This window comes from Anastrepha obliqua, chromosome 4 (genome assembly GCF_027943255.1).
Source record: "Anastrepha obliqua isolate idAnaObli1 chromosome 4, idAnaObli1_1.0, whole genome shotgun sequence".
Taxonomy (NCBI): domain Eukaryota; kingdom Metazoa; phylum Arthropoda; class Insecta; order Diptera; family Tephritidae; genus Anastrepha; species Anastrepha obliqua.
This window is the reverse complement of record NC_072895.1, coordinates 35213293-35241165: the sequence shown is the minus strand read 5'-3', so window position 1 is coordinate 35241165 and position 27873 is coordinate 35213293. Positions and strand designations below refer to the sequence as shown.

General features: G+C 35.9%; 1 protein-coding gene across 3 annotated transcripts; it reads right to left on the bottom strand.

The window, feature by feature from the left end:
- On the bottom strand, positions 1 to 25029 carry LOC129245877 (phosphatidylinositol 4-phosphate 5-kinase type-1 alpha). 3 transcript variants are annotated; one of them, XM_054884308.1, is made up of 17 exons: positions 25009 to 25029; positions 24658 to 24885; positions 23804 to 23832; positions 23591 to 23743; positions 19861 to 20058; positions 19522 to 19664; positions 18861 to 19373; positions 17283 to 17375; positions 17067 to 17199; positions 13717 to 13804; positions 13583 to 13645; positions 13429 to 13509; positions 13049 to 13366; positions 11765 to 11933; positions 1454 to 1626; positions 1297 to 1389; positions 1 to 1227 (listed from the first exon to the last, which is right to left on the bottom strand). In XM_054884308.1, the coding sequence occupies exons 2-17, from the start codon at positions 24749 to 24751 to the stop codon at positions 1223 to 1225; spliced, it is 2346 nt and encodes a 781-aa protein (XP_054740283.1). In that variant the 5' UTR covers positions 24752 to 24885; positions 25009 to 25029; the 3' UTR covers positions 1 to 1222. The 3 variants fall into 3 exon arrangements, with proteins under 3 accessions (XP_054740283.1, XP_054740282.1, XP_054740284.1); XM_054884307.1 differs by lacking the exon at positions 25009 to 25029 and having other exon boundaries at positions 24658 to 25002; XM_054884309.1 differs by lacking the exons at positions 1 to 1227; positions 1297 to 1389; positions 25009 to 25029 and having other exon boundaries at positions 1495 to 1588; positions 24658 to 25002.
- Between the last annotated feature and the right edge of the window lie 2844 nt (positions 25030 to 27873).

The window sequence follows — 27873 nt, the reverse complement described above, 5'->3', positions numbered from 1 at the left end:
TTTCGATTGTAGTTTTGCTTTAATTTAATAGGATAATTAAACAATTTTGAACTCTTAAAATATCTATTATTTAGTAATTCAGGCATTTACATATATATTCATATGTAAACACTTATATATGTTTTAACAATAGCTAATTTTTTACGTAGGATTAAACACAATCATGAATTTGAAGATTTTCTGTATACACATTGATTATTTAATTATAAGTAAATGAAATACAATACAATATAATGAACTTTCAAGTTATGGTACAATGTGAGTTGAATTCAATATTTAATTTTTGTTGGTTATTCAAGTAGGTATTGCTCGTTTTCCTTATGCCCTTAAGAGAATCAAAACAGTTCATTAATTGTTTTACGAGTATATGTATGTATGTATGTATGCATGCGTGTACTACTAGACATACATACGTATTCAGGCTTTTAAAGAAGCTTTTAATTAAATGCAGAAGTGTATGCAAGTTTACTGTATTTAAGTATATCTATTCGTAACTAAATAAATATTGCATTATGACTATGTGGTATGAAATATATACAAGTGTGTGTGTGTGTACATCAATGGTGTGGCTTTTCACGGTCGCACGAGTATTTCCATGCTTTCTTTTAGAGTATATTACATATGCTTCCTGTAGTTTAATAGCATATATACGTATGTAAATTTTTCGAAGTATTTTTTAATAAAGAAAAATATAAATAGAAAAAATAACAGGTAATAGATAATAGATAATAATAAGAGAATAGGCGTTAGGCAAATATGTAGTATTACGAGTATAATAATAATAGGTAGCACACACGCCTTTATGTATGTACATTTATGTATGCAATTTTTAGTAGTGTACCTAATATGTATAAACGTACTTATATATGGATTTCCAACCCTAACTTCGTCAGTTCACAAAATGTCGTGTATAATTTGGATATATGTATGTAGTATGCACCTATGAATTAATATCTCACGATTTTTGAAATGGAATAATCAACCTTAATATTTTATTAACACTGATAGGTAAGATTGTAAATAATCCCCAAGTTTATGTACTCATAATAAATGTATTAGCTCTCGTAACTTATGTACATACATAAATACTAATGCACATACATATGTATGTATATGCATGGACTTATTATTTTGTTTTGAGATGAGAATTTGCGCTTGCTGAGATCTGGTGGTTGGCTCTTTTTGGTTTACTCTTTGCCCCTTTCAACTCAATATGCATTATTTAGTCTAAAAGTAAGTAAGGAAAAAGTGTATTAAAATATAGTAGCATTGAAAAGTAAATATAGGCAAACGGACATCGAACCATCTCCGAGGAAAGAGAGTTGAGTGTGTCTTCAATAGTTGCTTTATGTCGGTCAATTTTTGATGTGTTAATGGGTGAAAAGCTCTCTGGAAAAGTAAAAAAGAAATGTTCAAAATCAGCTTTTAACTTTACCCTCAGTATTTTCTATACCAATGTCACCACTAGAGCTTGAATCTGTAAAACTTGGTGTTCCCTCTGTCCAAGTGGGCGTTGAACCCTCGCCAGAAGCAGGTGGTGTCCACGCCAAGCCTCCACGTGATCCATATTGACTACTGGATGATGTATCTACAGCCAAATATGTGTCTAAGTGTATTTCAGAAATGCTAAAATTGTACATAAAATAAATGCTGTTGTAAAGGTGCGCTCTTGCATTACTTTTCTAAAGGTCAACTAAAAAAGTAAAGTGCATAACTAACCAGAATGCAAACAAATTCCATTAGGTGTTTTATGATGTTTTCGATTAACTGGGCAACAATGATGATTGTCACTTAATTAAAAAAAAGTTAAGCTGGTTATGTTCACATTTTTGTGTTTAAAAATAGGCACAAAAAACCGCTGATTTTATCATTTTCCAACAATTGAAAACGATTGAATAGAAATATGATAGTATCGATAAACACACTTCGTAAAGCAAATTATTATTTATATACGTATGTATGTATGTAACGGCCGCCGTAGCCGAATGGCTTGTTGCGTGACTACCATTCGGAAGTGTGTAGGTTCGAATTTCCGTGCGTGAAACAGAAAAATTATAAAAAAACATTTTTTCTAATAGTGGTCGCCACTCGGCAGTCAATGGTAAACCTCCGAGTGTATTTCTGCCATGAAAAAGCTTCTCATAAGAAACCATTTGTCGCTCAGAGTTGGCTTAAAATTGTAGGTCCCTCCACTAGGAGAAGGAGCTCCGCCAAAAACCTGAAAAGGGTGTAAGCGCCAACTATGTATTTATATATGTATGTATATGCAATAGATTCGGCTGAGCTAATTTTTACTCAACCCAGAGGCAATAGCTAAGCTCATAAGCTTTTCAGCAGTTTATTGTATTAAATTTAATAACAACTGTGGCACGCACAAAGCTACTATGAAAAGGGAGATTTATTTTCAGCATCTTCAGATGGCAGAACAGTCAGCTCCCTAAACCCGAATGTGATCTTGAGATAATATCCATTTTGTTAACAAAACCTGGACTCCATCGCAGTTCGCCTTGCGCCTTTTGCCTTGCTTTCAACTCTTAATGAGAAAGGGAATTCCATTCTGGGAGCATTTGAATACCAACACACACCTAACTCAATTTATCAACCGCTGATTGGTTGCTTTTGTATGATGAGCATTCTGCAACTTCATAGACTCATCAACAACAATCGCTTGGGTATACACCTACACATGGGTCTGTCAAATGTCAGCGCTCATACATACAAATGCATATGCAAATTGCGAGTTCTCTTATTGTTAAATTTGTAGAAATTGTCTAAGATATTCGTCTATAATTTAATGAGTCACCTATGAAAATGGATGTCTCAGAGATATGTGTGTGTGTGTTACTGTAAAGAGAATACGCAGATATCGTATTTAATTTTATAACTAATAGAGAGCTTATCAAAAAATAGGAATTATATCTGAAAACGAGTATTTTTTCAATTATATAGCACTTTATTTACGAACTGTAATGACTTGTTTTTCTTTTATATCATACACACTTTCTTAAAATATGAGAATTTGCAAAGTTTTTCTGAAACATTATTTTCGGCACAGAAAAGACTTTGCAAACGTATACCCTTTTTCATAAAAATTAAAATTGTTTCCGTGCCGTGCCCCTTTTATTGGTTTTTGTAATTTTATTATTAAATTATACAGCTGTTGTCAGCTAATTAGAAACGCTCCCTTTTGATAAACGCTTGATGAGCATAATATTAAACTGTTTAAATTTACCGTTATTTTTTCTCTTAAAATCATTTGCACTGCTTTTGTTACTCTATTTACTACCCAATGCGTCTAGTTTTGTAGTTGTGAAATTGAAGTACCGTTAATATTATCCAACGCAGTGCATGGGTTACTTAGTTCAAGGTAAATAAACTAAGACGAGTACTTAGAAACAGTTGTTCAATGGAAGCATATTCGGCAAGTTGTGTTATTTTAATAGTAATATAATCGACTTTTTGGTGTGTATATATTTTAAATTGGTTGTTTAAAAGCAACTAAAATATTCGTCTTCAAGATGTGTAATGGGAAAAAACAGCAGCTGTACACCTGCCCTGCGCAGCTCCATTTTTGACCTTCGTAAAGCTGGAAAGTCGTACGTGAAATTTCTAAACAAGTCAAATGCCCAAAAAAAATGGTTTTTAACGCCTTAAAGCATATCCAACTTTTTAAGACTGTTGACAATGTTCCACGTAAGAAAAGGCCCCGGAAAATTTCAGCAGAAATTGACCGCAAGATAGCAATCATCTCCAAAAGAGACCCAAAAAAGACTTTCACTGACATCCAACGGGAAATTCAAGATCAATATAATTTCGAAATATCCAAGAGGACAATTGCTCGGCGTCTGGTCGAATCTGGACTGCACGGCAGAGCAGCACGCAAGAAGCCCCTTCTAACCAAGATACAAAGGAGACGGCGAGTAGTCTTTGCGAGATCCCATTGGTCATGGACTCCAAATCAATGGAAATATATCGTTTGGAGCGATGAAACCAAAATAAATCGCATAGGCCCAGATGGTAGAAGGTATGTTCGACGGTCAATCAACCAAGAATTCAATCCTCGCTACGTTTCACGGGTAGTGAAGCATTGTGGAGGATCAATCATGGTGTGGGGATGTTTCTGGTGGAATGGTGTTGGCCCAATCCATAGGATTGATGGAATTTTAAATAAGGAGAAATACGTCGATGTACTAAAAAATGTAATGTTGCCGTGGGTTGAGGAAAATTTGCCTGTTATATGGAAATTTCAACAGGATAATGATCCAAAGCACACGGCAAAGTTGACGAAACAGTTTTTCGACGAAAATTCCAACAATGTTTTGGAATGGCCATCATCCAGTCCGGACTTAAACCCAATAGAGCATCTCTGGGGTGACGTTAAAAAAGCCGTGAGTGCCAAAAATATCCCAAATATGGATGTCCTTTTTGCCGAAGTAAAAACGGCATGGCAAGCAATACCTGTGGCGCGCTGTCAGAATCTCATTACATCAATGCGCAATCGATGTGAGGCAGTGTTGAAGCAAAAGGGTTATGGAACCAAATACTAACATAATCTTTATGTTGATCTGATAATACATTACTGTTTCTAATTAGTTGCCCTATCCAAATCGTGCATTTCACATGTTTTAAAAAAATATATATATATATATTTAATAAAAAATTGGGATTAAATTGTTTTCCACTAGTTTTTAAGTTTATCATATGTTTAAATAAAATTGGCAAAAAGTTATGAAAATACGTGTTTAAAATGAGTGTCGTTTCTAATTAGCTGTCAACAGCTGTATGTATGTATCGTACATTATTAACGGGATTACTCATTACTCCTCGTCTGCGTGGTCAACTTTCACTAAATCTACTTATATTGCATTTCATAAGGTGCATAAATGAAGCTACTTACATGCTTATCTACACATAAACTGCAGGGGAAGACTAGACTTAACCAGTCAAGGTTGGATTAAGAGGCTTAATATTTTTCTAACAAGGCATATTAGACCTGTTCCTTATTCCTACTATTAACTAACCTCTAAAGAAATATGTGGATGTGATTGAGGCTTTAATTAAGTACACGCATGTAATGAAAAGGAAAAACGTACTCGTTTTACGCGGTGTTGATAGATTGAATATGCAAGTGATAGAAAATTCATTATTTTACCGATAGTTATAGTTTGCTTGTTATACTTGCATTTAGGCAAAAAATCAATACAAATAAAACCACGTTAAAAATAACCACTTGAACAACTTGCGCCTGCGAAAATAAAAAATCTGGGCTAAACTGCTGGATCGAAAGTTAAATATTAGACTTTAAGACTAAAGAATGGACACGAAAAATATTGGTCGGACGAAAATCATTATAACATAAAATGTGTATAAGCTATCAAAAGAATTGTCTTCTTTAATAAGCGTACCATATTCTACAAAAAACTTATATCAATTCTCTTTGTTATAAACCAAATAGCGTAATTTACATTTGACTACTCTCATTAAGCGATGAACATCAGTTTTTGGTACGGTATCTGCTGCTCATTTTTAATCTCTTTTATTGTTTTTAGCATTTTTCTTTTAACAATTGCCCAATATTTTTCAATGGGTCGCAAGTGTGGGCAGTTTGGTAGGATTTTCATACCAATTCATGGCAAGACGGCTATAATGACTCGCCGCTAAATTGGGCCAGAACAGAACTGAGTCTTTAAGTTGTTTTATGAATAGCAGTAAACGTTTATGCAAACACACCTTCAAATAAATTTCTAGATTTTTAGTGCGCGTGGTAATGGATTTTTGGCTTTTCAACCTCATTGGCAGATGGCTTGCCAAACCAAATATGTTTTAAGGAGCTTGTCCAACATTTTTTGCTCTCTTCGTTGACGTATGTTTCATCGTCCAAAACCACACAGTCATGTTTATGAATGTCTCGACTGTATAATTTTAGCGCACGTGTTTTATAACTCTTATTTTGTTTATCATTTCGATTGAGTGCTGCAATCCTTTTATAACATTCGATCGTAAGCCATCCCTTTTGCGCAATTTTTGGGCGTAACATTTTGACATATGGATCTGTTTCGTAACATCTCGAAGTGAAAGGCAAGTGTTTTTTGAAGTGAAAACTTCTTTAGAATCGTTGGGAGTGATTTGAGAAAAAGTGAAACGAAAAAAGCGACCCTCTTGGCTACGAAGCGTTATATTATATGTTGATATAAAAGTAGCGACGAACTAAATAACTTTTATTTTTTCTTGTGATTCGAACCAAGGATTTTGGATCGGAAGCTCACATTGCTAGTCGCTCGGCTACCGCGCCATGCTGTCGGCGCTGGCCTAAAAGTTATTTAGTTACGAAGCGTTATATTATATGTTGATATAAAAATAGCGACGAACTAAATAACTTTTAGGCCAGCGCCGACAGCATGGCGCGGTAGCCGAACGACTAGCAATGTGAGCTTCCGATCCAAAATCCTTGGTTCGAATCACAAGAAAAAAATTTTTTTTATATAGTTATTTTATTTTATTTTATGATATGTTTATGAGAAGCTTTTTTTCATGGCAGAAATACACTCGGTGTTTTGCCATTGCCTGCTGAGGTGTGAGCGCTATTAGAAAAATAGTTTTCCTTAATTTTGGTGTTTTCACCGAGATTCGAACTGACGTTCTCTCTGTGAATTCTGAATAGTAGTCACGCACCAACCCATTCGGCTACGGTGTTTGTTTAATTTTACTGATGCAAAAATGGGGGAAAATATTTGAATAAAGTTTGCTTACTGTTTACACATTTTCCAAAGGTGACGGAGAACCAAAAATAAAAGTCGATTTTCAAACAAATACGAGTGCATATGTGTAATTGTGTTAGAGTTTCGGTCACGCCCCAGCAAAATATGCGTGCATATGTGTTTGTAACATTCAAAAAAATGTAATTGTGTTAGAGTTTCGGTCACGCAGGTTTTGCTGGAGACGCTCATAATAGCAACCGCGTGTGTATTTTTATATTCGTAAATATTTTCATTTTTAAATATTTACCGCAATTATGCCGAAAAATAATGCAGAAAAGTGTCGTGAATATCGACAGAAAAAAAATAGCATCACGGAATTCATTCACGAAAATTTAATAAAGTATACACCAGAAGTATCGCGGATACTTAGAAAAGATTACGATAAAGTTACAATGATTTTAAGTGGCGATTTTAACGTAAATTTTGCATTGGACACAGCGGTTCCTTCAATTGACTTTCTCAATACAACATTCAATTTAAAAATGTGTAACAATCGCACTGAATCGACAACACGATCAAAAACAACCATTGACGCGGTATTTCAAAGATATGTTGACAACATCGAAACCAAAGCATGTGTATCATATTTTAGCTATCTTAAGCCACTCATAAGACACTCTCTAAGTTTGTTTTACGGAAGGTTTCACTTCTATCGCGTCTAACCGTTAGACTGGTATTTTATTTCGAAATAATGACACCACTCCTTTGGTTTGTGACTGCGACACACATCTTTTTTTTCTTCCACTTTCAAGCCTTTGTTCAACCGACAAGGTCAGGTTAGGTTGGCTGGCTGAAAGGCGTCACGTAGACCTGTTTGATCTTACTGTTACCAGAGCTAGATTTTTACGTTTCATCTTGTAATACGTCTGCGTATTTTGCGAATCTAAGTAAACTCTGAAGCTTTAACTCCGAGAGGCGTTCTAACTTCTCATATTGTAGAGCTCCTAAGCATTTTAATCTGGTTCTAGCTAACGCAGGGCAATAATATAAAAGGTGTTCTAGCGTTTTCCTCTCTTTCAGTTCGTTGCAAAATTTGCAGCTATTGTTGTTTGAAATTTCTATCTTGTATGGTGTATCGTGTGCCGCTAGCAAATTATGGCCTGTCAGTATACCTATGATAGTTCTGCTTTCTTCTCTAGAATGCCCTTATGTCCGGGTACTCAATAGCTATGGCTTCCTGCTTTTTAGAACATTTTTAGATGAAATTTCACATGAGTTTATTGCTTTTATCGCTGCTTGGCTGTCAACGTATTTATTTATTTGGGAGTTGCTTAATGGCTTTGCGAATGCTATTTTCGCAGCCTTACCAGCAGCAAAGACTTCTGCTTGAAAGATATTGCAGTGGTCGGGGAGCTTAAATGGCCGCCTGATGCCTATCTCTGCGCAATAGATCCCTGCTCCTACTCCGTCTGACATTTTCGAGCCATCGGTAAATATATTAAGAGCATTTGGGGTAGGTTTCATTCCTCTTTTCCATCCCTTTTCTTCTATTGTTATTCGAAATCTCTTCACTCGATTGCTTTTCGGAGTCATATAGTCTGTCTTGACCCTGTAACTCATGCCTATTCACTATGTCCGAATGTTTTACAAGTAAATACGCCTGTCGGTTCAATCGACTAGGTTTCATTAAACTTTTTTAACACTTAAATTACTGTACTTTCCACACTATTTAAAGCTTTTGCTATGGCACTGAATTTGGCCGCACAATTTTCTAGGCAAAATCACACATAACCGAACATATTTTGTGAAGAAAACGAAGAAGTAACGAAAAGTGAATACGTCAATTAATAACGACAACAAACACTATGAATACGTGTACTCATTTTTTATTTACAGTTAATTTTACCCCAGTGACGAGTACACACAATCGACTAGTTTTTTTCATGTACATTCTTTATCCAAAGAGGCGGAATACTACGTTGTTGGTTTTCAGAAACTCGTAAAAAAGAAAGTAATTACGTTTTTTTTTAACCCGGGGCACACTAGCGCATGAGCGCGGCTCCACTAACTTTTTGGTAAATGAGTTAATACCACAACCACTTTCTCAAACTCTGCTGAACCTTGATATTTTTAAATATGATTTATGAAATTATTGAAATCATTCAAAAACCATGCACATATTCCATATAACAGAAATTTCGTATTTTTGGCCACGCCTCAATTAATGACCATTAAATTTACTAAAAAATTCAAAAACTGTTATTTCCATAACAGAAGAAATCGTTAAAACGGGGTGACTTCGAGTATAGGCAGTTTTTTCGAGCTATACTTTCGATTGTTTTAACTTATTTGTCAGCGCTTTTTTGAAGTGAAAACCTCTTTAGAATCGTTGGGAGTGATTTGAGACTCGATGAAACAAAAAAGCGACACCAAAAAGAAGAAGAAAAAAGATATACGTATATATATGTATGTATAGAAAATGCTTCATTACCAGGCACACAGAAGGATGGCATAAGCAAATTTAAATTTGTGAATTTATATATGTATGTATATATGCGGATATATGTATGTATATATGTTGTGTGTATGTACATATGTGCCTCGCCACAGCAAAACATACGGTAAAATTTCTCAAGAAATCCAGCGCGCATTCATAGGCACAGCGCACATTCATAGGCACAGCATTGCATGTACAGTAGGGCGGGTCGATTTAAAAATCGCTCATTGCTCTATGAAAATCGTATTCTAGGGATCAAAATAAGAAACTTTGCCGAAGGAACCATACCTCTAAAACGAATTCTGATGTCCCCCAATTTCAAAATATCACCATTTTTGGCCTTTACATGAAAAAATCAGCTAAATGGCTATGTTTTTTCTTTATTTTTATTTATTTATAATATTATCTATTTTTTCTCTTAAGAAATTTATTTAGTCAGAACATATGTATGTAAATGAATGAATGTGAGTTATAGAAAAGAAACTAAAAAGTTCGACCCATATTGGGGGACATCAGAAATCGTTTTAGAGGTATGGTTCCTTCGGCAAAATTTCTTATTCTGATCCCTAGAATATAATTTTCACAGAGCAATGGGCGATTTTTTTGCCTTCCCACAAATCGACCCGGCCTAATGTACAGTAACCTTGAACAGGCAGCTGCGGTTGTCGAGCATTTAGAAACATATATTTACATACATATATGGGTACAAACATATTTACGGAGCCGCGGGCACTCGACTTGACAAAAATTGAATATTGGCAAATAATTCTTCGCGAAATATTCCAATATTGACTATTTTCGAATTGTCGAGAAAATTAGCATATGGGCGGCTCGTTTTATGAATGAAAGTACTTGCTCTTAGAACTATGAGCTCGAATTTATAAATCAATTTTTTGATGATGAGTTTTTGTTGCACAGTACAATAGTTGAAACTGTTCGGCGCCGCCGCCACTGTTCAGCGCTATGGCAACTAGGATGATGGCCGCTACGCCTGCGCCTATTAATGCATTTTGTTCTTGTAGACGCTAGGCATAGAATTTTAGCTTTGGACGACATACGCATTTACAGGAATAAAGTGAGTGGCCTGTGTGTGCGGTTGTATGTAGATGCATATGTGTATATTAATAAGCATTGTTTTGCTGGAAGTTCAGAACACAAATATGTATGTACGTACATAGGCTAGGCCATAGTATAGCATACATACATATGTATAAAAAATTCAAATCAAGCGTCCTACGAATGTTTGCGTGTATGTTAGTACGTCTGTGTATTATACGCGTTACGACGCTCATAATAGCAACCGCGTGTGCTGTATTGCGTCCGTATTTTTATATTCGTAAATATTTTCATTTTTAAATATTTACCGCAATTGCAGGCGGTGTTGCAATATACCACAATCAAAATGACGGTGCTCGTATTGTAACTCCACAGAGACTTAGAAAAGATTACAATAAAGTTCCAATGATTTTAAGTGGCGATTTTAACGTAAATTTTGCATTGGACACAGCGGTTTCTTTAATTGACTTTCTCAATAAAAATGTGTAACAATTGCACTGAATCGACAAAGCGATCAAAAACAACAATTGACGCGGTATTTCAAAGATATGTTGACAACATCGAAACCAAAGCATTTGTATCATATTTTAGCTCTCATAAGCCACTCGTATCATTTGTTGAAATTGAAAACATTGAGGATGAATAATAATAAAATGAAGAAAATAAAATATGAACTTTATAGCAATATTATAATGAAACTATAATTATCCCGCTCCTAATGCTGCTTTCGTCTCATTCTCTCTCAGTTTGTTTTACGGAAGGTTTCACTTCTATCGCGTCTAACCGTTAGACTGGTATTTTTTTAGTTTTATAAATTATTTATACACAGGTCCAACATCGTTGGTAAAATTAAAGAAATGCTGACAAACAAAATTGACACTCTTTGTTTGGCAGCTCAAAGTGTGCAAAAGATCGAAAATTTCGAACAAATATTTGAGCAGTTCAGCAATGGACGAGTTTCGAGCGAGTATCGAACTACTCGCACTGCTGGATATTCGGGTATCTGGAGCTCTAGCCTTAAGGTCTTAGTAAGAAAAGTGCTGACATTAAGACATCAGCTTCTGTCTCACAAAATCCTTTTCATTTATAATTTTTCTTGTTAAAACCTCCCATGCAATAGGTTTTTCGAGTTCCATCCGCACGTTTATATGTTAAATCAAGCCGTAAATGATGTAGTAAGTATGGTTCTACTTGTGTTGGTATTTGATTATAAAGTTCTGCCCTATTTACATTTTTCTGAAAATTCCGATTCCGACCGAACTTATACATATTTTGGAAAGTTGTATTAAAAATGGAAATGCATATTTTGCATGTTATTTACGAGAAATTTCACGAAAATATAATATTATAACTCAACATATGCTAAGGTGTGCTCTGCTTATAAATTATACAAACACATAATAAAGTTTGATATTTTTATAAGAGTGATTAACGCAAACAATTATGCCGTATAAACAGAATTAACGCCATTCATTAAAGCAAGCGGGCAAGCATGAGAGCGTATTAAGATTACCTGACAATATCGTCCTTTTGGGAGCCTCGAAATGCTGGACCAACATTCATTTTACGCTCGTGATAGTGATGAGATTTTCTACCAAACGACGAACTATTTCTATTCGTACTGTCTTCTGATATATCATCAAACGCGGGTGGAGGCGTTGAACTGCATGAAGGTGTTGAGCCTAGCGATACATGAAAACAATGGGTTAATAGAAGGAAATAAAAAAACTGAACATGAACATAAGGATTGGTAATTAAATGCATAAAAAGCGAGGAAGCGGTTTGTATGCTATGAGGGAGGAAAACTAGGACGAACAAGCAGCCCAATAGTACAAAGGCGCTCCATCTTAAACGGCGTAGTCATTTGAAAAGCTGGCTTATATTACATATATTTAAATCCAAGTAAACATATTTTAACGTTCGCCTTTTATGCCCCGTTTTTGCGTGCTAGACACCTCTGTGTTATCGCTTTGGCTCTCCGTTGAGACTGGAATAGCAGGAGGTGGACGAGATTTACGTGGTCTAAATTTTGATTCTATTTCTTTTTTAACTTCTACAAACGTGTTCACAGACTGCAGAAGATTTTCTTCATGATCCACCTCAAACCGTTCATCTCGTAAAGCCATATCAGCATATTGAAACATTCGCTGATGTTTGTTATTTTTTTGTGGAGATCTGCGAAATGTTTTCGGTTTATTTGTTGTATTAGTGAGTGGCATTTCTATTGGTTCCGGCTCAATGGGCGGAAAATCGTAAATAATTGATCCAATCGATGGCCGTCCAGGGCGGGATATAATACTGTTTTGGCGTTGAAACATGTCGACGCGATGTAATAAATTATATCGATAGGACTTATGGGAACGCACCTCTGAGCGCGCAGTAGAATATGTCGATTTAATAGAATCGCTTGGTGCAATTGAGCGGCATGCTTTGCGATTTTTCGTTGGTGAATGTACCGACTCTGGATTGTTTATAAAAGGGCGTGACGCCTTCCGATTCAAAGCCGACAAGGGTATCTGAGGTGGAGGTGGCAGTGGTGGTGGCATATCAATGTCAAATAAATCATGCAACTCCAACCAGTCTTGTACGTTACTCGGCGAACGTCGCTCGCCGAAACGAGGAAGCGGTTTTTCATTGACTTTCAAGAAGGTGTTAGTACTATTGGAATCTTTTGGTTGTTGTTCTTTTACTGTTTTAAATGTTGATTCTGTGCTTGGTGATATACTTTTGACGGGAAGGTTCATTGTGTCTGTTTGCCTGATATTCTTTCGGTTGTGGCTGCCATTGGAATATGTACCTGTATTGGAAATTGCACGGGCCACCTCGTCGTGGCCATCACTTTTCTTGCGCCGAGGCGAACCTCTTGGTGGCACTGGCGGAGGGACCTTGGGTTTTCCTGCTCCACCACCCGAATGCTGAACAGACAACCGCGGACCCGCCATGCGCGCTGCAGTGGTTGTGGAAGCAGTCGATATAGCTGATGTGGCCATATCTGCACTAGAAGACAGCAGCCCAAGTGATGGTTTGCTAACTTGTATGTGCGTCTTGGCGCCGGAAGTGTGAGAAGTATGTGAAGGAAAAGCATGTGTTTGGCGATGATCGAATGCGGACTCCGCTGTTTGAAGAGTATTTTAAAATTAGTTAGTGTAATTGTGAGGTGCTCTATGATTTACTTACATCGATTCTCATTCTCATTATCAATAGACCGTTGTATTGCCTTTGACAAGCTTTTTCTCTTTGAGGGAGAGTGCTTGAGTGCTGAGTGAACAAAACATTTAAGTCAATTTGAGCTCAACATTTAATATTGAGAACTGTGTTTATAGATACCTACCAATATAACTCGTTACCAACGTACGAAATTTTCTATGATTTCCTTTTATTTCAGGCAGATCCACTTTTGTTGCAAGAAAACAGTAAAATTTCATTCACAAGCCGTTGGCTAAAAAAGCAAATACAAAAACTTACATGACGGTATTTTCCTAAACACGGTTTTGGCCATAAAATTTTGGAACCTTTGAGCGTAAAACGATGGTCGGCACACTGATACAGTGTCCTAGAAAAACAAAAAACTAATTTAAAAAAATCTCCCATGCATAGATGTAGACACACAAATAAGTTTGTTTAAGCAGATGGGACAAATTATTGATATATCAGTACCAGCGCGAATCTAACATGCCAAGAAATGCTTAGCCCACAAACACAGTATACGTAGCCCATTTGTAATTGAGTCAGTCAGGCCAAAAACAGTAACATAGTTACCAGTGCTCCGAGTGCTCAAGAAACAACCAAATTACTGCCTTAAAAAACCACAAGTCCCCAAGAAGAGATGGAATCGCAGCTGAACTTTTGAAAGTGGACCCGTCAACAAGCACAAATAAACATGCCGCTCATTTAAAAATATTGGGAAACCGAATCTCTGCCAGAAGAGCTGAAAGAAGGAGTGATTGTGAAGACCCCCAAGAAGGGAGACCTTACAGAAAGGTGCAATTAGCGTGGTATTACTCTATTTAATACATTAAACAAAACAATAGCTCAGATAGTTGACAAAAGAATTGCAGTAGAAATACATCCAGAGCGGAGACCTGAACATTGTGGCTTCCGACAACAAAAGTTGGGCATATACCTCGTTAACAGCTTAGGAATCATGTCGGGGTAGTCAGTCGAATACAGATCGACGCTATATTTCTGTTTTGTCGACGTCAAAAAGGCATTCAAATGACTCGTCCACGATTTAATGTGGAAAGTACTGGCCTCTAAAGGAATGCCGTCAAAGCTTATATCGATCCTCAAGAGCTTATACCAACAAGCCATTTGTAGAGTACAACATAACAATTCACGAAGCAACAAAATCCCACTGGGTACTGGGGTCCGGCAGGGCTGCGTTTTAACGGTTATGACGAATTTAATGCGCGAAACAAGAGTGTCGCTTGAGGTCTACATGACAGTATTAGCGTCCTTGACTATGCAGACGATATCTGCCTGCTTACGTATAGCTTTACTGGCATGGCAGCAAAAATTCAACGCCTTGCAGAAGTGGCAGCCTGCTATGGCCTCAAAATCAATATTAATAAGACTAAAACACTACAAATCTAAGCAACGAATAACAATTATTTCCCAATAAATAACCAGCCGCTCGAAGGTGTTAACTCCTTCTGCTACCTGCGTAGCATTATTACCACAGATAGCGGATCTAGAGCGAGCTGATGTTAATCACAGACTTTAGATAGCAAAGCAAGGCCAGCTTTTGGGCGATTACAACCACTTTAGTGGTCTTCCTTTTGTCAACACGCATCAAAATACAAATTTTCAACTCCAATATTAAGTCAGTAATCCTGAATGGCTGTGAGTCGGGGAACTTGACTGCTAGCGACATACAAAAAGTCGTTACGAAAAACCGACTATGGGAGATAACGCAACAAGATGCTATTAACTTTGAAGTTAGGAGAAGAAAATAACGATGGATTGGTCACGTCCTGCGTAGACCAACGGGCGACGTAACGAAAATGGCTATCGAATGGAATCCGCAGGGCAGTCGTAGGTCAGGATGCCCAGCATCCATTGAAATTGCAGCCCAAAACGAGAGCAGGAGAGCGATAAAATCCCTACCTTTAGATAGATATAATAGGAATGTTTTATAACGGTCTTATATTCCTTGCGGCTGCCGTAGCTGAATGGGTTGGTGCGTGATTACCATTCGGAATTCACAGAGAGGTCGTTGGTTCGAATCTCGGTGAAAGCAAAATTAATAAAAACTTTTTTCTAATAGCGGTCGCCCCTCGGCAGGCAATGGCAAACCTCCGAGTGTATTTCTGCCATGAAAAAGCTCCTCATAAAAATATCTGCCGTTCGGAGTCGGCTTTAAACTGTAGGTCCCTCCATTTGTGGAACAACATCAAGACCCACACCACAAATAGGAGGAGGAGCTCGGCCAAACACCTAACAGAAGTGTACGCGCCAATTATTTATTTATTTATTATATTCCTTGTAGGAATAATTGGAAAATATATATATATACAGTCTGTGTCAGTAAAAAGAAACCGCGATTATTCATGAAGTATAAAAGATATATATTTCAATTTTTTTTTAAATGAAAGTATGTACAAAACTACGAGTCCCAATTACTCCATCGTTGTCAAGTATAACCTGGCATCTTCTTCATGCTTTGAACCAGCATTTCTGCGTAGTTCGTCGACAAACAGGACTAGATTTTGCGAATTTGACGCACGAGTTGTTTTAAATCATGGACTGATCTTCCGGCAAGGGGTCTGGGGACTGGGAAGGCCAGTCCAATATTGTGACGCTATATTCTTGTTTTGTTGTTTCTCAATGTATTTTTCTGAGAGCAGTGGTTTTGATATGTTTGACTCCTTCAGTCGACGTTTGATGGTCTTAATACTCACATCTATTCCCTTTTTAGTAAGAACTGATCGTGCTTGGCGTAGTCACAAAGAAGGGTCCCGCTAAAATGTTGGACCATCATTTTATCCTGCTTTTTTGTCGTCACTCACTTCAAACCGTGTTCGGAAAAGTCATCAACACTTTTGTACACTTTATACCGCTAATTCCACATCACAACAAACATTTTTGATTTTTTAATCACTTTTGCAGCCGCGGTGTAAGATAATTTCGGCCCTTTCGAATGCGTGCATAAAAATACCGCCTCAAAACGCTTCGCGAACTTTTCACTCACTTTTGTTTGGTGGCGTTTACGGGAAAGTTTTGAACGACACTAACCTGAGTTAGCTCTTGCGTTGTAGCCCTTGAGTGCAACTATTACGCAGCAAAAAGCAGAACGAAACATATCTTGAAGTTACAAGAAAAAAACCGGTTCTTTTCTTCTGACACAGACTGTACATATGTATATTATAGAGAGTGTGGGGTCTGAGTGCATAAAGGAGAAAGGAGAGGTTTTGGAGTTGATTACCCATACTTGCGAACTTTTTATTTTGCCTTAATAGCTCGGCTGGACTCCATGTTATCGGGGAATAGCCTGATTAAGGCCAGTGATAATCCTAAGGACGCTACAGGTTATCGACGGATTACCACTCCGCATGGTCGTAAGACATGCGAACTCATGAAAACTCTTTCTATTGTGATTAAATAGCACGATTGCAGTATAAAATCAGCCGATTGAGATTGTTGACATGTGATAGGCGAATAAAGTAATCAGCAAATGGCGCAAGTTGCTTTTGGTAGTTGCGTATTTACAGGTGCGAGAAATAATAAGTATCACTAGCTTAAACAATACCAAGTAATTTCCACTGGAAGGAAATCGAAGTTTGACTTAGGCTGGTCGAGGTTATATTGTAACTTACCCCATCGTGGATGATACTCTTGAAAGTATGCTCAAGCTTCTTTTTTAATCTGTAAGACTGTAAAATATCAATAATACCGATGTACAGAAGTAGTCGCTCGCCTTTTTCACTTCTGGCAGGAATTCCACCGGGCCTGTGGTTGACATATTTTTATATACATACAAGAAATTATTAATACAGTCAAAAAAGAAAAAAAAACTCAAATGTTCTACTCACGGAACATCGTCTTCGTCATCAATTGGTTCGCTCTCTGCTTGAATGCTTTCCATAGCTGTGGAGTGTGCCACTAAACGTTGTCGATTTGCTGACCTGTAAAATGTAAGTTTATTTTTATTATTTATTGACCATAAAAAGCCATTTGAAAATAAATACACAAAGTCAGAAATAGCTTATAATAGTTTTCCTCCAAAAAAATATGTAGCACTAGGGATAGGTTGTTACTAGGACAATGCTGTACTGCAGGGGAGGATATGTGAATAAGTGTAATATTAAGTGGAGTTGCGTTGCTACACTACGTTTTAACGGGATCCCGATAAACAAATTTATTTTTTACTCCAGGTGATAGGCAGACCGTGAGGCACTGAATAAGCCTGCCACAATTTTTTTAATATTATTGAAGGTGTATTCGTGTATATGTAATTTATATGTTCACGCAGAATATGTTGCAAATATCGTATGATTCGCTTAAAGGATTGGCTTAAGAATTCTGTATAAATTGAAAAAGACCTGGAGGAACAATACGTTCAAGAACTGTGCGCAGGAGTATGGTTTTAGTACAAGGAAATTCGCGCAAAAACAACTTTTTCCTAAAAAAATGAGTCTTCTCGGTGGGAATGGGCAAAATCGCACCGTAACTTGTTTTAGAGCAGTGCAAAACTGTAATGTGGTCGATTTCACGGTCCTCTTGTTGATGGGTTACTCTTTGTTGATGGAATAATGAACGCCCAAAAGTATGGTCAAGTTCTACCCAATTGCATCGTCTCCGTCGTAGAACGACAATGTGGGCATACTTATGAGGTCATCTTTCAGGACGACTCCGCACCATATCATCGGACGTAATGGGTAAGTTTTTAGACGGTTCTGAATCAACGATATATTTCCATGTTTATAGTTAAGAAAAGTGTCATCTGTCGCCATTAAGTTTCTTACAGGTGCAGAAAATGTTTGCAGATTTCAAACTATCGCATATAGCGTGGGCAAGAAATTAACCCGACTTAAACTCAATTGAGCATCTATGACACACGATGAAGAAGAAATTGGCTCAACAAAGACTAAACTCTTTCCGGCAGAACTGAGAAAAGTGTTTAACAAGGTATGGGAACAGGAAATTCCAAACGAATTTCTTGAAAACCTCTTTGCTTCAATACCTCTCCAGGTGCAAACAGTTATTGCTACCAAAAGCGGTTCAACTGCATATTAGAGTATTTACTAAAATATTTATCATTTTTTTGTATCGAAAACAAACCCTAAAAGTTACTCAGATGTTGAAAAAATTTAAACTCGTGAATATAACAGAAAAATTGACTTCATAGTTGAAAATTAATAATTTTTTGTTAAAAAAAAATCTTCATTTATGAAGCATTATTTTCTAGTTTGTAGAAGGCTTAATTTTCAGGTGGTAAGGTTTGCGTGGCCACGAGTGTATATAGGTTTAGACTTCAGAAATACATACACAAGTATATATAAAAACTGCTTCGCATAATAAAGTCATTTATGATAACATTCACATATATATTTCTACCTTCGTTAGAGCAGTAGTCTATGGCACTTGTTTTTGTAGCACTCAAGACTTACCGATTACGATTTACGCCCGCTGAGGAATCTCGTTCTCCCGCCGCTCCGCCATCACCGTCTTGTATGTCTTCAACATCGGAATCTCCGTCCAAGGGAATTTTTGATTTTTTGCGTTCGATTTTCTTCTCTTTACTCGCCTGATCTAAGTTATGGACACCGAGTAGCAGCGAATAATCCATTATCTTAAATGATTCCAGCACCGTGCAGTCGCGCTGAATTGTTTTAATTAGTGCGCTATACGTTTCAGCTTCTAAAAAAATGCCGTTCGGATGCTGTTCCATAAAGTCGAGATCTTTGTAGGTTGGCGATTTTTTAGAACGTTCGCCTTTTGAAGCTTTTCGTTTAAATGTAGAGCCCTTGAGATCATATTTCAAATGCATTTTAACGGATGAAGGCAATAAATTATTCATAACCACCAATCGAATATTTTTACTAGTGCTCGTCTGTAGGCAGTAAAGACCAAAAAATTTTGGCAACAACGTTCGCGGATTTTGATTCAAGTTCATATAGTAGCTGTAACATGGAAGCAACTGGTAATTCTGTTTGCACATATATACACACATTTATGCAGAGCGAGTATCTATATACATATGCTTACATATGTATATGCGCATATGTGATGATATTTGATGAAGAAACCGAAATATATTTAGAAACTTACCCTGGCAAAAGCTTTTGTAAAAACTCTCCCTCTTTGTGTTGGACAGTTTTTACAATGAATTCATCATCAGCTGTTAAATAAAAAATAGAACCAGATGCTCCCGGATTGGATAACTCTCGCAAGGGTGCTGAGCACATGGACATCTATATTTGAAAAACGAATTTATTAAAATTTTTCTACAAATAAACGATAAAATTATTCGACGCTACAGCTTTTTATAATAACATCTATAGTTAGTAGAGGTTTTGAGCAAATTGTGCATTTACACATACTATACCTACATACACATGCATACATATGAGGCTCTGTAACGTATTTGTTCAAATTAAAGTTACTCACCATAAAGTCATCCGGTTGTATGCCAAACAAGTCCCTAAAATATCGGAATGCAATAGGCGCATAAATTTTATATCTGAATTCACTGTAGTGGTGGGCTGGCGTAAGGCTAGATCCTTCAGGGGGGAAAGTTATACTTTCGATCTCGAAAAAATCCATCATTAAAAGATCACGTTTTGGTTTAGATGCCAGGCTTCCGACCTGAAAAAAAAAATATATAAGTAAAAAATAAAAAACATTTTTGCTTTTTATATAAATAGTTTGACCGTTATGTGCTTAAGAAGAAAAAATTCGTTTCGTTGATTATTAAAATAAAATAAAAAACATTTTCCAAACGGTTTTCTGCACATTTTAGTTGGATTTTATAAAGGGTCAATCGGAGTCAAGCATAAATTGATTTTAGAATAAATCGATTGCATTTTAGAAAACGTTAATTGAAGTTTAGAAATTGTTATTATATTAAAAAAAATGTTTTTATATAAAAATGGATTCAGACAATGAAGTTTTGGCAGCTATAGAAAATCTTGAGCTCGTCAAGTGTTTCAGCACCCTCCTCAAAAAAAAGAAAGAACCTACATATTGCTTTTCACTGGGCAAATGAGTCTACGCACGATTTAATTGAAGCCCAACGTGCATTTGGGAATACTCATGCCCAGAGTATAAAGACCGCCTTAAGAGAAAAAGCATGGCAGACAAGTTTCCAGAGCACGCTGAAGAGGGATGCAAAGCAAAATGGGCCAATTTAAAAACTTACTGCTAAGTGTTAAAAAGAAATTGACCACAAAGTCTGGCCAGGTCTGAGAACTTCAATATACAATGGATTATAAGAACGAAGTACTCAATTAGGAACATTGAAAATTAAGCTCTTACGCAAGGAATTTTACTGTCGAGGTGAAAGGCCTAAATGCACGCCATCAGTATTAAATTTTAGTGTAGCGATTAATTCAATTAATTTATTTAGAATCTCTTGGGTCATGAAAGCGTAATTTTTTTCAGGAAATTCACGCAAAATGATAATTGCTTCGGGTCTTGCTCGTTCTTTTACAAGGATGATAGATCACCAGGTGTGCCCATCCGCTATGGTGAAAAAAAATTGTGATTCAATTTTATTTCCAAATTAATTATTAGAAAATAATTCAAACTATTTTAATCCATCAAATATATACTTAGCAATAATAAAACGTAAAAAAAATTGTCCATGATTTTCTGGCATTTCGAAATAACCTCACTTTTGTGCAAGTGGGTAAAAATCAAAATTGAAGTGCGAGTGATTATTTTTTAAAATACGACATCAGAGTAAAATGTAAGTACTTTTTGACAAAACAATTTTTTTTTCATATTTCCTATACTCATCTTTCTCGACGGACTATAATTTTTTTCGCTTTTCAACTGTTTTCTATAATTTACTGCCAGTTTTTATATATGGTTCCGTAAAAAAAATAAAACCTTTTTATTATTTTCATTTAAAATGTCTTATTGATAATTTAATACAGCTACATATTTCCACCGTGAAAAGGAAATGAAAGCAGAACTATCGTAGGTATACTGACAGGCCACAATTTGTTAGCGGCACACGTATATAAGCTGGGAATTGCAAACAATGAAAGCTGCAGATTTTGCAATGAACTAGAAGAGGGGGGAAACTCTTTAACATCTTCTATTCTCTTGCCTTGCATTGGCTAGAACCCGAATGAAATGTTTAGGAGCTCTACAATATGAGAGGTTAGAATGTCTCTCGGGGTTACTTAGATTGGCAAAAGGCGCAGGCTTATTACAAGGAGTTACTACAAGGAAGCTTAAAGGTCAAGCTCCATCTGGTACCACTAGGAACCTATAGGTCTATGTGATGGCTTTCAGCCAGCTAAGTCAACCTAACCTAACCTCTTTCGACCGTGAAACAATTTTTTTTTTCAATTCTTTATTAATTCACGCACTAAAGGGTTAATGATTATTTCTTTCATTGTAATAGTTATAAAGAAATTTTTCTTAAGGCAAGCTAGAAATAATTTTCTTACTCATCGTTCAATGAGTATGAGGAAAAGTCAAAATTTCAGTCGCTGAGTATATAAACACAGGCGGTAAATTCGGGTACCAAATGCAACACCCATTTAATTAATGTGTTAGTGTTTTTGTAGACATGATTGATATGATTGAATTGCAATATTAATTTTTTCGATAGGGGCATTTCACAAATAAGTGCAACTGACCGCTTGAACAGAATTGCAGCGGACAGCGGGTAACGGGTACCCACTGTCAAAATTAGAGCACATTTAGTAACATGAAAATTGCTCAAAATTGCCGTCGGTTATTTTTACGGCGGCAAATAATTAGATTTATTTCTATTTTCTCCGACGGGTTGAAGACGCAGGGCTGCTTTTCTGATCACTTGATGACAATTTGCTTGTTTACAGCATATTAATAATAATATTCGATTTGCACAAGAACGCCCGCAAAATATCAATAATTTAGAAATAAATTGTTTTTGCAACAATGAGCTTGGACAAGTTGCTTCACAAATATAGCAAACGAAAAGATTTCACTACAAAATTAATTTTATTCTAACCACAAAATGTCAGCTGAGAACCATCCCGTCGCAATTGTGTTAACCCACCGCATTTTCCAACGGATGTGGTTCAGCTGATCACCACTTGTCAACCGGCTGCCCCCTGCAATTCTTTTTCGGGCCTGACCTGGCATCATGGCATTTGACCTGGCATTCCATGGCAATACATTAACTTATTGTATATGTAATATATATGTATATATGTGCACGCACTTGCTCTGATGTCAGGCTATTTGGATTTATTTGTAAACTGTCCTAATAGAAAAATAAAATGCGAAGCCAATTTCATGAAATTTTAACTAGTGTTGAGAAGCCCAGCAAGCTCGTAGTAAACTATTTTGTAGGGGATCATGCAGCTAGACTCAATCTACCCTTCAATCCTATCTGTAGAAGCTGTCAAGCGGAAGGGGGAAGGAAAGTCTTTTCCACTATTTATGTGAATGTCCGGGACTAGCCGGGGAACGACTCCGATCTTTCGGTAAGCCTTTCCTACAGCAAATTAAGGAGTTCTCAGACATCGAGATAAAGGATTTGCTGCTATACTTGGACCTCACTAAATGGATCTGACTTGGAAAAAAAAACAAAAAAAAAAATCATCATCACACGAGATAGTGGTAGTAAAACGGTGCTGGTCACTAATTAGGAGCATTTCAGCTCAGAAATGCTCAACCACCTCAAAAACAACAACAACAACAAAAACTATTTTGTAACCAGTTCTTACGTCTATTGAACCAAAATCTAAGAGTTGAAAGAAACCGTTCCCACGCCAGACGGTTCTGAGTAAGCGGAACGACACGGATTTAAATCCGGCCAAGGGCTATCACTTCAGCAGCGTTCCCCGTATATGTATGGGGAAATGTTTATGCTGCTACAGCAACAGCAACAAGTTCAAATATACATTTTATTCGTCGAAAGGGCAAAGTTTAGGAGAGGTTAACAAATCTTTTTTCTTAAGTTTTACATCACTGAACCCCACAGGACTCATATTTAATAGAGTATCTATTGCAAAGTAAAAATTATATATGGCTGGTATAAGTCTAAGTTCTAACGAGCTGGAATTTATGTACATATTTTTTTCGAATTTTAGTGACACAATACGAACGCAAAATTTATTGTATTTGAAATAAAAGTTTCTGCCGAATTTAAATAAAATTGTAAATAAATACTTACAGTATGCTGAATGCCCAACTGAATAGAGCCCATTATCTGACTAGTTTGAATTTTTTTATAGGTGATCTCACCGCCTTCTCCAACGCGCCGATGACCAATCTTACGCTCCTTGTCCCCTTTATTGCCATATCGGGATTGGCGGTGCTGGTTAATCTAGACGACAATATTTGAATCATTTTATGCAATAAAGTTGAGGGAAATGGATTTACTTACATCTGAACTGGATGATTGAAGATTTGGATCTGTCGAAATAAAGAAACTTTCGTAAAAACTATAACAAAACTCTAAATACAAACAATCGAGCATATAGTTTCTATTTACTACTAATATGATATATATTTTTATTTATTACATATGTATGTATATATGCGCATACTCGTCCATTATATGTATGCACCTATGAAGAACTTTAATATTTACGAAAAATATTTCAAAAATGTTACATATTCCTAAAGCTTGTAATCATTTCTTTTTTTTTCATATTATGCATTCATGAGTATTCTACGTTGGAACTCCAACAATGACAAGAAATTATTAAAAAACAACATTTTATTCAATTTGTCCAGTAAAAACAAGAGCTGATAAATTATCATTTAAAAAATTATTCTAAATTAAAAAACTTCCATTTTTGCTTATCTTTAAATTTGTTGTTCCGCTACATAGGATTTTTTTTTTCAAAATACATATTAGTACAATTCTAGTCATTCTCGAACTAGTATGACTTTTTCCGTCAAATACGAGTTTACGAGCTCGAATGTTTTCTGAGTAGTTTGGCTTTTACCTTTAACGTTTTAGTTTCAGCGCCTAACTTCTAGCGTATCATTTAAATCTTCGTCGATGAAATTAGTTATTCAAGCATAAATAATAAAACAAAATCTCCCAAGTTCACTTATTGCAATCATACGTAATGTGACACTCACAAATATAAACGGATGCAGATATACACATACACACATACGTGTGTATTTAAAACATACACACTCGCATATATATTGCATGGAAATCTATTTCATAAGCGCCCCTTGGGTGACTATGTAAAAGTCGAAAAATGCAAGCAAGTAAATTACCATCTTTAATAAAATTTGAATTTTCTGCTGTTTTAGTATTGGATGTGCTCGATAGATCCTGGTCAATGGAGTTGATAGCATCGCCAGAAGCCATTTGACCGACGTCGTTGGTTGTATTATTTTCACCAGGCACAAACTGAATGGGTACGAGGAGACGTTCATTTCATCTCTTGGCCTTGTGAACTCTGCCAAACCCTTCAGTTTCGCCTTGAACTTGCGCCTGGTAGTCTGATATAGGAGAAAATTATAAACTTCGTTAACACTTATATTTTACATATTTCTTCGCTAGAAATAAAATCACTTTAAAAATTCTAAATTTTTATTTAACGATTTTGCTATGCACAAATTTACCGTCCGTTGGAAACTAAGAAAACTGTCTACTTACATACTTTTAGGCAGAAAGAAGAAACTTCCATGGAAACGGTTGGAAGTGTAAAATACCCAGATTGTTGCGCATGCAATCACCCATCCGAAATTCCTCCAACAAATTACATTGATAAGTGCTGCCATATTGTTGATATTTTCGCTTTTCAACTATATACATAAGCCGTATATTTTGAAAGTGACGTAGGTCTATATTTTTATTTAATAAAATAAAAATAAATATTAGTTTGTGGATAAGGAAATCCATTATTTTCTCGGTAGATATCGTAAAGTATCGATTAAACAAATAAAGTTTATGCTAGTTGTCAAGGCGTTATTTCACACTAAATAAGTTTTTTGCGGTTTTTTGTTTGTTCCATTCAATTGTGAGTTACAGGGTTTTAACAATGGAAGTCAATAAAGAGAAAATTCGGTACATTTTACAGTTCTTCTTTGATAAAGGTGAAACTGCAAGCCAGGTCACTGAAATGGTGATGTGAATGGTATTTATGGTGCCGATACTGTAACAGTTAATTACGTTCAATTTTGGTTTCGTCGATTCTGTTTAGGCATTTTTGATGTTAAAGAAAATGTCGATTATGCCGAAAATGTCGATAAAATCACAGAAATAATCGAAGTTGACCGGCATGTTAGTAGTCGTAGCATCGCCCAGGAACTAAAGATCGAAGTAACACTCATCTCTATCCTTACTGAAGTAATCTTATAGCGGAAACTGGGTTTGCGTCATTTGCATGAATTTAGATATGCCTAATAGTCGCCATGAATAGTCTTCTAGAGAGCTACACTAGTCTCCCAGACCCATGCCATGGTTAATTTATGATGAACTCTACATCACAGCTATTCGAAGGTGGACTGGTAATATTTTAACTCCACAGTTAAAACAAATAAGATAGCGAAGATCCAAGAAGTTGTTGCAATATCACGCCTGAAATGCTTTGAAAATATTTTTGTTGGCGGATGAACACATTTTATGACAGCAGATGGTCATGGTTTGGTGGGGAGTGTCTTATAAAAGAGTTATTGCAGAAGTGTACTAAAAAGTTCGGAAGCCATGGTGAAGAATTTAGCAAGAACCGGCACTTAAAACTTAAACAACTCAAGCGTGGTCACGGCAGAATGTTCTGGCTTTTATTTCTATTAAAGATTTGTCCTCGGGCAGCCCAAATTTAAATCTAAATTCGCTTATAATAGGGTCACATATAACTAGATTATTCACTTTTTCGAGATTAACTCCCGATTCATGATTAAAAAAGCGAGATTACCCATACAAAATTTCTCTACAGAAATCCGAGATTACAAAATAATCTTAGATTTGAAATTTACTTTTATCCGCACAACCCTGTGTTTTCTTTATTATCGATAAATATTATTACAAATTTAAGGAGAAATGAAATGGATGTCGGCAAAGGGAAGAAATTTATAGACCAAGTTGTAATAAAAATGATCGAAAATCAAATTTATCGAAATAAGCTGTTAAACCAAAACGAAAGGGTAAACCAAATCCAAATTAAAAAACCTTAAATAATAACCAGAAAGAGTTAAAATTTAATAAAGGAGGCAAAAAAAAAAGATTTTGTGAAAAATTATATTAGTATGTCGGGCACGTTGCTAAACACCTCAAGAATTGTGTAGGAGACCAAATTGTTTTCTGAGAAACTGCTCTACCTCAATAAGGAGCAGTTGCAGCTATTGAAGAAACTGTATCTTATAAAAAACTGTGAAGCAATCATTAACCTCTGAAAGGCTAACGTGGAAGAAAGTTAGTCCTTTGAAACGTTTATATGAACTAAACAATTTATAAATTTTTTATAAAATATCTTATTAAAATTTTTTTTGGGTAGAACTCAATAATTCTGAGAGACAGATTGCCAGCGCGCTGATCAGCTTCCTTTTTAAAATAATTTTCGGATGAGCCAGCCATTTTTTTTATTAATTATGATATTTTATAATAAAGCGAAATCTTAATTTTAACCTGATTTTTCCCCCCATCACCGATATTCTCGGCAAGTATCATAGTATTAATGGAAAGTAAAGAGCAACAACAAAAAGGAGAGCTGCAAAATGAATAACGAGTGCGCCGTAGAAACAGGGCAATTCACGAATTACGTACGAATTGAATTAGCATCCTAGCTAAAAGTGGTTAAAGGGTAAACAGGTAGGCCTTCATTTTCTAATAACAAAAAAAAAAACACTTTACTCTGCGAAATATGGTAAATTCTGCTGTGCTACCACGATATATTTGCTTAAAATGTCTAAGTGCGTGGACCGAATTATAACACGCAAATGTAGTCACTATATCAGCCTCTTGATTTATATTACTTTTTATAAATTAAAATTAAGAATTAATAGCAATATTTAACGTTAAAAATGCGTCTTTTTTGAATAAGCTTGAAAAAATGCCCTATTACAGACGCTTATTCCATTTAAATACAAACAAAAGTAACAAAATCACTTATAAACATTTTTTATTACATTAAGATTCGATTTAAAGCTATTTTTACTAAATAATAGTCCAAATTCTATTATTACAAATGTTCTTCCGCCCGTTTGTAATACCGTGCAGAATAAATTTGAGGAGCGAACTGTCAAACGAACGATGAGAGAGAGAAGAACAAAGCGAACTAAGAAAAACCCAGTCAACCAAAAGGGAACAATTCTTTTATTGTTATTTTTATTATTTATAGGGGCGCTTTTTTGATTTCAAATATACATGTATATTACAAAAACAAATATTTTTACAAAAAAAAAAAAAATTTATAAATAGTGAAATAATGCAAAATCGGACAATTTTTGACCTAAATTTTCGCCATCGGCACTCATAACTTTTACGAT

Excerpts from the sequence above, each read along its gene's own strand:
- LOC129245877 (XM_054884308.1), bottom strand. The coding sequence starts at position 24,751 with ATGGCTTCTGGCGATGCTATCAACTCCATTGACCAGGATCTATCGAGC. Across the intron at positions 19,374-19,521 it reads TTACAAAAGCTTTTGCCAGG|CTACTATATGAACTTGAATC; the intron begins GTAAGTTTCTAA and ends TCCATGTTACAG. Across the intron at positions 13,510-13,582 it reads GTTGGTAACGAGTTATATTG|CACTCAAGCACTCTCCCTCA; the intron begins GTAGGTATCTAT and ends TTGTTCACTCAG.